This window comes from Rhinoraja longicauda, chromosome 16 (assembly GCF_053455715.1).
Source record: "Rhinoraja longicauda isolate Sanriku21f chromosome 16, sRhiLon1.1, whole genome shotgun sequence".
Classification (NCBI taxonomy): Eukaryota; Metazoa; Chordata; class Chondrichthyes; order Rajiformes; family Arhynchobatidae; genus Rhinoraja; species Rhinoraja longicauda.
Window position 1 is genome coordinate 6,050,209 of NC_135968.1, and position 12,504 is coordinate 6,062,712.

At 41.9% G+C, this 12,504-nt stretch overlaps 1 protein-coding gene across 1 annotated transcript; it reads right to left on the bottom strand.

Annotated features, from left to right (window-relative positions):
- Nucleotides 1-1,135: 1,135 nt before the first annotated feature.
- LOC144600798 (putative G-protein coupled receptor 139) lies at nucleotides 1,136-7,997 on the bottom strand. The gene is made up of 4 exons (XM_078412690.1): nucleotides 7,934-7,997; nucleotides 5,983-6,114; nucleotides 4,222-4,325; nucleotides 1,136-2,095 (listed from the first exon to the last, which is right to left on the bottom strand). Exons 1-4 carry the CDS (start codon nucleotides 7,995-7,997, stop codon nucleotides 1,136-1,138), a joined length of 1,260 nt encoding a protein of 419 aa, XP_078268816.1.
- Between the last annotated feature and the right edge of the window lie 4,507 nt (nucleotides 7,998-12,504).

Sequence of the window (12,504 nt, forward strand, 5' to 3'; positions counted from 1 at the left end):
ATGTCGATATCGTGGTGGTGGTGGGTGAAGAGAACTGGTAGAGAGGAGGGGCTGACAAAGTCTGGTAAATGATAGGTGGATTCGGGTGAGAGAAGGGGGGTGAGGGGATTAGGCAGATGATTGAACAAAGAACAGAGAAGTAAAGAGTAAAGTCGTGAGTTACGGATAGACGTTTTGCGAATTTTGAAATCAGAGGAAGAAATGCAGTTTGAAAGGAATGCGGAGGAGAGAGTTGTGTGTGTGTTGATACAGAGCGGAGGGGGAAGAGGTAAGGGGTCAAAGAAAGAGGGGTTTATGTTAGATAAAATGGGTGAACGCAATATCCATGTCTCGGGGTTCTACGTCACTCACGTGGAATATGGGGAGCTATTCTTCCACTTTGTTTGTGGCCTTACTCTGACGAAGGGGTTGGCCAGTTCTGTATGGAAATTGGAAAGGGGATTAAAATGGTCAGCAATTGGGAGGTCTTGACGGACGAAACTCAGATTTTCGGCGAGACAGTCACCGGTTCTCCGCATGGTCTTCCCGATGTGAAGGAGACCACAGCGGGAGCACCGAATGTAGTAGAGGAGGTGAGAGGGGGTGCACGTAAACCTATGTCTTACATGAAACACTGTTGGGGCTCCGGGTTGGATGTGTTGCGGGAGTTATAGGGACAGGTGTTAAATATCCTGAGGTTGCAAGGAAAAGTAGCTAGGGACGGAGTAGCTTGGGTGGGAAGCGATGAGTGAGCCAAGGAGTTCCGGAGTGAGCGATCTCAGCGGACGGCGGAAAGGGGTAGGGATTGGAAGATGTGACTGGTGGTAGGATCGCGTTGGAGGAAGCGATAAATGTCGGAGAAAAGTGTGTTCGATGCATAGGTTGGCGGAATAACACATGTGAGGACCAAGAGAACTATCCTTGTTCCATCTGGGGGAGTGGTTTCAAGAGCAGAACTGAAGTACACAGAGGAGACGCGTGCAGAATCAATTTTCTGTACTATTTTGTCAGGCCAATTTTATTTGCCACAGCTGATATATTATAATAAACATTTAAAATTCGGTAAAATGGAAACGCAGTAACAATGTTTCTGAACCCCGAAACGTAAACGGGAACATCTTGTAAAACAGAATCTAAATTTAGATTTAAACTTCCATTATTTGATTATTTTACCCAGTGCAATAAACGGATATTTAATCGTATCCTTTAGCTCCTTCCTGAAGCTACTTTGAGTTACTGCGTAAATAAACGTATTAGTACAAGAATTTAATAATTGAAGCATATTCGCACTTTCTTGCAGAATATACCTTGGATCACTGATACTAGTGATTTGATAATTAATCGTAAGATATGTGAAACAAAATTGTACGACATTCGGTATCCACAAGACAATGAAGTTCCCCGATATAGCGAAAAGTAAAATGATGGACTTCCTCCTGTTCTCCATCTCTGGATCGCTTTGTTTTTCTCGGTTGTTCTGCTCGCGAAGCCTCTTCCGCGCTTTATTCGCCGCTAGAATGAACCTGACAGTCAGAACATTGAGCAGAATTATCAGGAGGAAAGGGGCACATGGGGTCAAAACACGATCCAACCAGTCAAATGCTCGCCACACGGGTGAGGTATAACGGAATTCCTTCACTCTACAGTACCAAGGAACTTCGTTGATAAAAAGCATGGGCTCATGTATAAAGTACCAGGGAACGCTTTTCAAACTTCCCAGACCACAGATCGTTGTTATAACCACAATCGCGGTCTTCTCGGTGCAATATTTTGTTTTCAGCTCCTGGCAACAGATGGCCACAAATCGATCAAAAGTGAAGGCGACTGTCAGCCAGACGGAGCTGTCCCTGGATGCATAAATTAAAGCAATGGTGAAACTACACACAGGTGTAATGGACAGGAAGCTCGCTGGGAAATAAATCGCCGGAATCCGGTTTAATAAAACAGCGGTGATAATGACTAAGAGATCCGTTACCGCCATCGATACCAGGTACTTAGTTATACATCTGGAGAGACCACACCTTCCTCTCGAAAGGATCACAACGGCCATTAGGTTAACTGCAAGAAGAGACACAAAGAGAGATAAATGATTGTCGTGGAAGTTGCAGTTGACATACTTGGAGCGATAAAAAAAACAAGCAGATTGACATGTCAACAGGGAAATGCGTAAACGTGTTAACATTTAGAATGGGGGCCCACGAGGAATAACACTAGGTTTCAAATGGATCATACTTTTTAATTAACGTGCTGAATAATCCCTGCTTGCAAAAAGTATAAATGTATCGTATCATTTGAAGATTTGAGGACATGGGCCAATGAACGTTCGTGATCCATTAATGGAAAATGTGTCGAAAAACGGGTGGTCGATTATGGCCTAATAATAAACTAAATCAGTCCCAATGGGTTAAAGAATTTAGTTGGAAACTCCTTTTTTCCTTTCTTTGAGTATTCTTAATAGTGTGACGTGCCAGCAAGCCAGAGAATACGAATATAATTAGAACAAAGGAGCCAAACAGACGACAAGCTGAAATAACACTTATTGCAATTCTCTGTCACCCACCTACTATCATTTAACTTCCTTTCTATGTGGACATATAATGTTGCTTGTTTTAAAGGATAAATAATTAAACATCACATAATTAATTCACCGAGCAATTGTGGATAGAATAATGCTATTACCGGTAAGTTTAACATATTAATTAATAAGCTCCAACATCTCATATTAGTTATACTCATTCCTTTCATAATTAATTAGATACAGTTCTCATGAAGTCCAAAGTAAGTGGCCGATCAAACAACACGTTGCGTTCCATCCGTGACCTCCACTCCGGTAAAACCGCATTTACACACTTTACCGGAGCTTTTACAAAAAATGTGAAGATAACCTACGATATATAACGGCAGTCGCCCAAGTGCTTCTTCAAAGACATGTGTTTTACGTCCGAGAGGTAGACAGACATGGCAGGTTATGCGGGGCATTTCGAAGTTTCGGATGCTGGTAGCTGAAGACACGATGGACACGGTGATGAATACGCCATATTTTCAGTGTTAAACCCCGGTCGGACAGAGGTGAATATAAACACGGGGTTTGTAAAGACGAATTTTTACATCGTGCATTCACTTGACTGGGAGCTATGTAGACGAACGTACATGAGGATAATTAATGGACATTCACATTAGGCAGGAAATGGTGTTGGGTATACTGATGGGACTGAGGGCTAATAAATCCCCAGGGCTTGATGGTCTGCATCCCAGGGTACTTAAGGAGGTGGCTCTAGAAATCGTGGGCGCATTGGTGATCATTTTCCAATGTTCTATAGATTCAGGATCAGTTCCTGTGGATTGGAGGGTAGCTAATGTTATCGCACATTTTAAGAAAGGAGGGAGAGAGAAAACAGGAAATTATAGACCAGTTAGTCTGGCATCGGTGGTGGAGAAGATGCTGGAGTCAATTGTTGACTATGTTTAGTAGGTTAATTCCCGGAATGGCGGGACTGTCGTATGTTGAAAGATCGGATCGACTAGGCTTGTATACACTGGAATTTAGAAGGATGAGACGGGATCTTATTGAAACATATAAGATTATTAACGGGTTGGACACGTTAAAGGCAGGAAACATGTTCCCAATGTTGGGGGAGTCCAGAGCCAGCGGCCACAGTTTAAGAATAAGGGGTAAGCTATTTAGAACGGAGATGAGGAAAAACCTCTTCAGTCAGAGAGTTATAAATCTGTGGAATTCTCTGCCTCAGAAGGCGGTGGAGGCCAATTCACTGGGTGCTTTCAAGAGAAAGCTAGAGAGAGCTCTTAAGGATAGCGGAGTCAGGCTGTATAGAGAGAAGGCAGGAACGGGGTACTGATTGGGAATGATCAGCCATGATCGCAGTGAATGGTGGCGCTGACTCGAAGGGCCGAATGGCCTACTCCTGCACCTATTGTCTATTGTCTATTGACATTACAATCCCAGGTCGCGGAGTACCGGTGGCTTCCAATGCAGATTTCATTCACGTGGAAGCGTTGCTAAGTAAATTGAGAACAGTCAGTTCTGGAGGTATCATCGTTTGACCAATGTATCGGCTACCTTTCCTCACTCAGAGCCATTGTAAAGATATCGCGTCTAAAGCAAACTAACACAATCAATACTGGAGTACAAATAGCAATTCCTGCCATCCAAGAAATCTGAGTGCCAAGCAACCGATTCTCGAGGTAACAAACCACAGTAAATTACAACCTCCCTCCGTTTACCTGGAACAGCGCAAACTGCAAGAGCCGTGTAGTAAACGGCGTACACAGGACCTCGAGGCGGAGCGTGCATCTTTCTTCAGAGCTCAGTCTGCTGCGAATCGCGCCTACAAGTTACTCGGTAATCACATCGTCGCTCATTATGTCTTGTCTTAATGGCCTATCCCTCTTGCATGAATTCCTAAGAGGTGCAATTAGAAAGTTTTTTTTCCATCCACTTAATTAATAGAATCGCCGGAGTAACTTACATCACGGCAATTATTTATGTTCATGAAGCAATCAGCTTATTTGCGGTCATGGGAGGAATAGATCGGGTAGATGTACAGAGTCTCTTGCCCAGAGTTGGTGAATCGCGGACCAGAGGTCTTAGGTTTAAGATGAAGGGGAAAATGTTTAATATGAATCTGAGGGGTAACTTTTTTTTCACGCAAAGGATGGTGGTGTTTTGGAACAAGCTGTCAGAGGGGGTGATTGAGGCTGAGACTATCCCAGCGTTTGAGAAACAGTTAGGCAGGGTCATGGATAGGACCGCTTTGGAGGGATATGCACTAAACACAGGGAGGTGGGACTAGTGTAGCTGGGACATGTTGGCCGGTGTGGGCCAGTTGAGCCGAACGGCATGTTTCCACGGTGTATAACTCTAAGACTCAATGATTCTAAGATTTGATGACCAGAATGCAGTGCTTTGAAAGAATGTTAACTTCAAAGTTATATTGCCTGTCACTGTTCTTCTTGTCAATATTATTTCACTTCCCATTTAAGTGCCCGGTATTTCACGCATCAGGCTACATCTTCCTTCTTTCACACTAAACTCAAGTCTAGTGTGGAGGTTTATCACACTACTAAGTGCTACACAACTACTAAGCTTGAAATACTTCCCTTTATATTCAAGGAATAAAGACATCTCCAGAAATGTAATAGTTCTACCTTTGATCCCATGGAAACCACATTGATATTTCTCTCAGATCAAAGAAACCAATACACCCGTTGCTCTCAACAAAGGTTGTGTTGACGAGCCTTGCGAAGTTTTGTGCTTTGCTAAAATCTCAGCCTGACAGCAAGTGGGGTTTCGAGTCATAATATAATGCTTCAATTTAATTTGATTATTTTAGAAGGTTTATGGTGAGGAATGGTTCAGAGGAACCTAGGCCGAATGTGGACAAATGGGTCTAGCCCAGAAAGCCGCTTGCTCGGCAAGGCATGGTGGACCAAAGTAACCATTTCAATGATGTCTCTTTGACACTTTTTGGGCATGAGCAACTAGACATTTGCGACTGAAGGCGTTTATATTACACTCGATATTCATTTAATATTTCATTCATCTCAGATAGCTCTACACAAGGACCACCATGCTGAGTTTTTAGCTAATCTATTCCCTTCCTACCCACGCCTTTACATTCAACCTATCTGTCGAATCTCTTAGGATTTTCATTTACTTTGCCTGCCAGTTCCACTTCATGTCCTTTTTGGCTCAGTGCCTGGTTGAATGGTGTGTCTAATATTTATTTGGATGACAATCTAGCAGGGTTAGGTAGTCTGCGACTTACACCAACATCGATACAAAAATTCTCTAATTATGAATCTGCGGTACGTGCTTTCCAGCGCTATATCTGCCCGACCGGAGACGTGAGAAGAGGGAATGCTTAGAGTGTAAGTGGCAGTGGATTATGTCGACTGCTGTTCCGAAACTGGCTTTTCTGATGGACTGGTCCTCACGCACAAGTGTCCGAAATTTCTTATGGTTTGGGGCAACGTAAATCCAACCTGCAATGTGGCCAAATGGGATACTTCCTTGGGGCATCAATGGAAATCGGTTAGAACCACTGGAGCCCTGCCTAATTTCATTCGTTTTCTTAGAGTTTGCTTGGACCTGTTTTGCCTCTGATGCTCTCATAACTAGAGGCATAGTTGATCTCTACATTAGAGCTTACGCGTTCCAGTTGAAACAGTATATATAAAATATACATTGGATAATTATGAAGTAAGGGTCATGATGCCATTCGAATATTGCTGTTCTTGAATATTTTAGTTTCTTTGATGTTTAAGATCTATTGCTACTTCTTCAGTATAATTAATACATTGTTGGAAATATGCAGTTGGACTCGTGTTTAGAGTGCACACAAACCTGAGCTTCACAATATAAAAACTACTTATCAACACGAAATTATTTAAGCATTGTTTACTTAACGTAAATGAAATTGCCCATGTCCAATTTGTGTCCATTTTTTAAATCGTTCATAGTTGGAGCATCGTTAAAAGAAATTTCAAGAGTTATTCATTTCCTTATGGCAGCATATTTTTATAAGTCAAGAATTTATCAAAGCTGCTTTTAATTAATGGCGATACCGATGGAATGTATTCAAGGACCAGAACAGAATATTGGTCGAAATTGTAGGTGTGCAAAGATTTGGTATTCTATCCATGCATGCTTAGAATTATCCAGCATGGAAAAAGACCTTTCATCCCAACACGTGCCAGACAGCCAAAGTGTTTTCAAAAGGCTCCCTCACAGATGCTACCTGGCTTGCCGACGGCCCCCACCAGCCTGTAATTATTTTTAAAATTCCACCATCTGCATTTTCTTGTGTGTGTGTGTGTGTGTGTGTGTGTGTGCCTGTGTGTGTGTGTGTGCCTGTGTGTGTGTGTGTGTGTGTGTGTGTGTGTGTGTGTGTGTGTGTGTGTGTGTGTGTGTGTGTGTGTGTGTGTGTGTGTGTGTGTGTGTGTGTGTGTGTCCACCCCCTCCCCCCTGCATTTTCAAAAGACATTTGCACGGGTATTTGGACTGGAAATGTTCAGAGAAATATAGCCCAAACGCGGGCAGATGAGACCGGTGTAGATGGGCCAGCTTGAGGAGCAAGTAAGGCTGAAGGACATGTTTCCTTGCTGTACGACTCTATCATTTAATGACTCTATGTTTTCCTGAACCGGTCGCCTTTACCTACATTAACAAGTATCCCTTCAAAGCTTTCATATCCATATTTCCATCGAAATGTCAGTCGATGTCTCAGTTATCCGTTGAAATATCCTGTTATTACCTCAGACAAACTTCTTCGCTCACCCGGTCTTCCAGCCTACCTCGTTGCGTATTTTGCACTTTTCTTGTTACCTGTAATATCTCTGTAACTGCAATACTATAAAACTGTAACGCCACATTCTCCACTCTGGTATCTTGCTCTTTGCCTACCAGTTGTACCTGCGTACATAATTGTACTCATGTGCGGTATGATTTGACTGGATAGCATGCCAACAACCCTTTTCAGTGTACCTCGGTAAAGGATGATATGATAATAAACTAAACCAACCCAAACCTTCCACATCCACCTTCAGACACCTTCGACCAAACTAATTTTGTGTCAAATTGGTTAGCACGCCCAGGAACTCATATGATTTAACTTTCTGTAACAATCTTCCATGTATCTCCTTGTCAATCCATTGGCTGAAGTCCACATAGAGAACCAGCACAGCCCTGCTCTCGTCAATTTATTCCGCCAACTCTTAAATGTATATCTGTTTATTCCATGAGCCTGGATTCCCTACACAAACATCCCTGCCATAGTCCCAGCCATTGCTTCCCGGGCACACTACAACGAACCAAGATACATTTGGTCAGGCCCGGGATTTATCCAACTTTAGGCGCTTCAATACTGCTAGTACCTCCCCTTTCATAATGTTCATTTGCTTCAGGAAATCATTGTTCTCTTTACCAAATTCATACCAACTTCCATTAAATTCTTCTCAGTAAATACAGTCGAGAAGTATTCACTTAAGACTTCTGCCATCTCGTGTGGCGCTGCACATAGTCCACCACGCGCATTCGTAAACGAAATTTCTCTCCTTTTGCTCTTACATACTTAATCATTTGGGATTCTCCTCTTTCGTTTGTACCGAAGATATCTTATACCCTGTGTGTTGGAAGGAACTGCAGATGCTGGTTTAAATCCAAAGCAGACACAAAATGCTGGAGTAACTCAGCGGGACAGCCCTTTTTGCTGTCCTGATTTCATTTAAATGTGTGATCCTACATGGCTCATAATGACTCTGATTAGTTGGTGCAGCGGTGATACACAATCAAACGTTAAACAATGTAGTTATTGGTGGATCGACCTGAAGTCAGTGGTGAGGATATAATACTACGAATCAGAAACAGAATTGATCATATGCATTTTATTTTTACAACTGAGTTTATATAATAACTGAGTGGCATTGATGAAGTAACGGAAAGCCTGATGCGAGAATGTCTTGGAAATTGACTTCCAAAAAGATTCGCTAATTGTCAGCGAAACTGATGTCCCTTGTATAAAATCATTCCGCAGAAGGATAGACATTTGAACAATTGGTTCCATTATTAATGCCACGTCTTGTTTAATTCGCGACCATAATGCTTTATCCGATAAAAACCACTCCAAGCTCTCATTGGCAGCGTTTAAAGATATGGAAGAATACTGCTCTGATTAAATTGCCAATAGATTTATAGGTGATCCGGTTACATTGATGGCCCTCAGCGATGATTATCTCCACAAACGGAAACATCTCGGCTTACAGGTGCAGGGTTCCTTGAAGGTCGAGTCGCAGGTAGATTAGGTGGTCAAAAAGGCTTTTGGCACTTTGGCCTTCATCAGTCAGAATATTGAGTAAAGAAGTTGGGTGGTCATGTTGCAGTCGTATAAGACGTTGGACAGACCGCATTTAGAATATTGTGTTCAGTTTTGGGCCCCATGTTATAGGAAATAAATTGTCAACCTATAACGGGTTCAGAAAAGATTTACGAGGATGTTACAAGGACTAGAGGTTGTGAGCTATAGGGAGAGGTTGAGTATGGAGCGCAAGAGGATGAGAGGGGATCCTCCAGAGGTAAACAAAATCATGAGATGAATAGATCGCGTAGTTGCACAGGGTATTTTGCCCAGAGTGGGAGAATCGAGGACCAGAAGACATAGGTTCAAGGTGAAGGGGAAAAGATTTAATAGGAATCGGAGGGGTAACATTTTCACACAAAGGGTGGTGGGTGTCTGGAACAAGCTGTCAGGGGAGGTAGTTCAGTCTGGGACTATCCCATTTTATAAGAAACAGTTAGACGGGTACATGGATAGGACAGGTTTGGGGGGTTATGGGCCAAGTGTCGGTAAGTGAGACTAGTGTAGCTTGGACATTGTAGGCCGGTATGGGCGAGTTGGGCCGAAGGGCCTGTTTCCACACTGTTTCACTTTACGACTCCATGACTCTGACCCTATCTGCAGTTATTTCCTTTATATATATATATATATATATATATATATATAGAGAGAGAGAGAGAGAGAGAGAGAGAGAGAGAGAGAGAGAGAGAGAGAGAGAGAGAGAGAGAGAGAGAGAGAGAGAGAGAGAGGTGTGTGTGTGTGTGTGTGTGTGTGTGTGTGTGTGTGTGTGTGTGTGTGTGTGTGTGTGTGTGTGTGTGTGTGCGTAAATCATCAATCTCAGACATCTCATCAATCACCGATAATTTCAGTCAGTCACGATTTGCATTTATTGCAGTTTTGGTGTGTAACCTTAACTAACTTAATTAATCCAGTGCCTTTAATTTTATTCCTTGAGCAATGAACAAATAACAAAGCATATTGGTAGTCAGTGGGGCAAGTGGCAAAGCGCATGACTGAAGATATAGATGAGCTTCACAGAAATACAGGCATCGATTCGTTTAACAAGAACAAAAAAAGAACACGAGAATATTATATTCCCAATATGACAAGCCATTACGCAATAACGTGGTGCTTTTTTTTGTTGTTGTATCTTCTTCGTTGTTTCCTGCGCCATCATTACGTCAAAGCAATTCTAAACATATCCAAACAAGGATTTTTTCGATTCATATCTTCTAAAGTGTAAATAAATCAGGCTGAACTAAAAAGCCAATATTCCATCGAATCACACCCATGCAGATTCTACGTTTATATTTTTTGAAAGAAAATCAGATGATTTGGCAAACTCTTCGGCTTTGGTGTTCTCTGAGGTGCAAACTCCCCTTTGCCTGACTTTGATTATCTGTGGCAGCGGTTCACCCGTGCGCAGTATTACGTTGTCCCGCTCCAGAAATATGTTTAGAATTGCTTTGACGTAAACATGTCGCAGGAAACAACGAAGAATATACAACAAAAAAACAAGCACCACGTTATTGCGTAATGGCTTGTCATATTGGGAATATAATATTCAGTCGGAGAGAATGGTATTTTTGGCAAGTCGGAATGAATGGTATTTTGGGCTAAGTCTATAAGTGGGGTAACAAAACAAAGTGATCCCGCAGTACAAATACAACAAACGCTAAAACTTGTTCAACAATTTAGCAATATCAAACTGCAAACCACGTATTGGAGTTTCTTCCCAGAGGATAAAATTAAAAGAAGGGAAGTGACATTAAACCTGAATGACGAGGCATATGGCAAATAATTCTGTCCGTCATATTTTAAATGGTCAGAGATGCTTTGAGCAAAATACAGAAAGGGCTTTCAAGATTGATGAAAAAAAATATGAGGTATGCACATCAGGGAAAATTGGTTTTCTGCGGGTGCTCCTGTTTCCTTTCACTGTCCAAAGACGTTATGGTTTGTTGGTCAATTGCCTTCGGTTTAATTGCAAATTGTCCCTAGTTTGTAAGGTGAACGCTGGTCGGCGTGGACTCTGTAGACCGAAGGGCATGTTTCCATGTTTTATCTCTATAGTTTAGAATCTAAAGACTTGGCCATGCTTTGAGATTCACTAACCGTTGTGCGTATCAACATGCTGGCGTATCCTCTTTCGTAATGTTGGTATTTTTCAGGACGTCACTATTCACTTCCCAAATTCTCTTGCTTCCATGACCTTCGCCTGGTTAAAGTCAGATGAGAAATATCCGTTTAAAGCTTCACCAATTAATTCTGTCTCCGCACATAGACAACCGCGTTGGTTCTTAACGGGATCTATGCCCTCACTGGTTACCTTTTTGCTATTATTTTTCCCTGAAATTGTCTGAGGTTTCTCCCCTATCTTGTCCACTGAGGATATCACACATCCCTCTTTTGCGATTCCGATTCGCTTCTTATGTGTGCTCCTATATGACTTATACTGCTCCGTTTTCAATTCATATTGAATGAATGAATATAACTTTATTGTCATTCAAATCTATACACCAGACGAGTGCACATTTGAACGAAATGCCGTTGCATCTGGCTCACAATGTAACACCGATTAATAAAAATAGATTTAAAAAATAAATAAGTAACTCGCACATAAAAATAATGGCGGCGGATTATTGGGAATTCAAGAGTCTGATGGCTCGGGGAAGAAGCTATTGCAGAACCTGGCTGTTCTGCTCCGTATGCTGCAATACCTTTTACCAGAGAGCAGCAGGGTGAACAGTCCATGATGGAGATGGGTGGGGTGTTTAATAATGTTTTTGCCCTTGGTCAAGCAGCGTTTGTGTGCAATGTCCTGGATAGAAGGAAGTGAAGCCTCGATTAATTTCTCAGCCGGCCTGAATGTCGATGAGATGCTACACGATCAAAGATTGAACCATGTAATGACAGTGGGTCGACCTATTCTCAATGGTAGGGATATAGTCCCACCAATCAGAAACAGAATCGATCGTGTACATTTTACTATTGAAAACAGAGTTTCAATATTGATTGAATGTCCTTGAGAAGGTTGGGGAAAGGATGATGTGGAGCGGAATTGCTAAATCATTTGATAATTGTCAGCGAAAGCGACATCCACTGAATACAATTAAAATAGTTCACCGAAAGCCATTTAGGCCAATTGCATCCAATCGAATCCAAACTATCCTTTCGCAGCTCATTAGCAACCTCTCATCCATTAGCGTAATTTGTCCCTTAAAAGCTCTTCCAGGACGTCAATTCTGAAACATGACGGACGCACTTTGGATTAAATTGCAAATTGGATCTCTTTATGACCTATTTCTATTGAGGGCATTGGGTCAGGGTTAACGCCACAAGTGAAGGCATTGTCTTAGTACCTGTTCAATCGAAACTTTTCGTAATTTAAGGACACTACGCGGTTTTCCTATCTCAATGATAAAGAGGCAATTTTCCCTGATGTGCATACCTCATATTTTGTGCATAAATCTAGTAAGCCCTTTCTGTATTTTGCTCAAAGCATCTCTGACTGTTTAAAATATGACGGACAGAATTATTTGCCATTTGCCTCGTCATTCAGGTTTAACGTCACTTCCCTACTTTTAATTTTATCCTCTGGGAAGAAACTCCAATACGTGGTTTACAGTTTGATATTGCTAACTTGTTGAACAACTTTTAGCTTTTTTTGTAT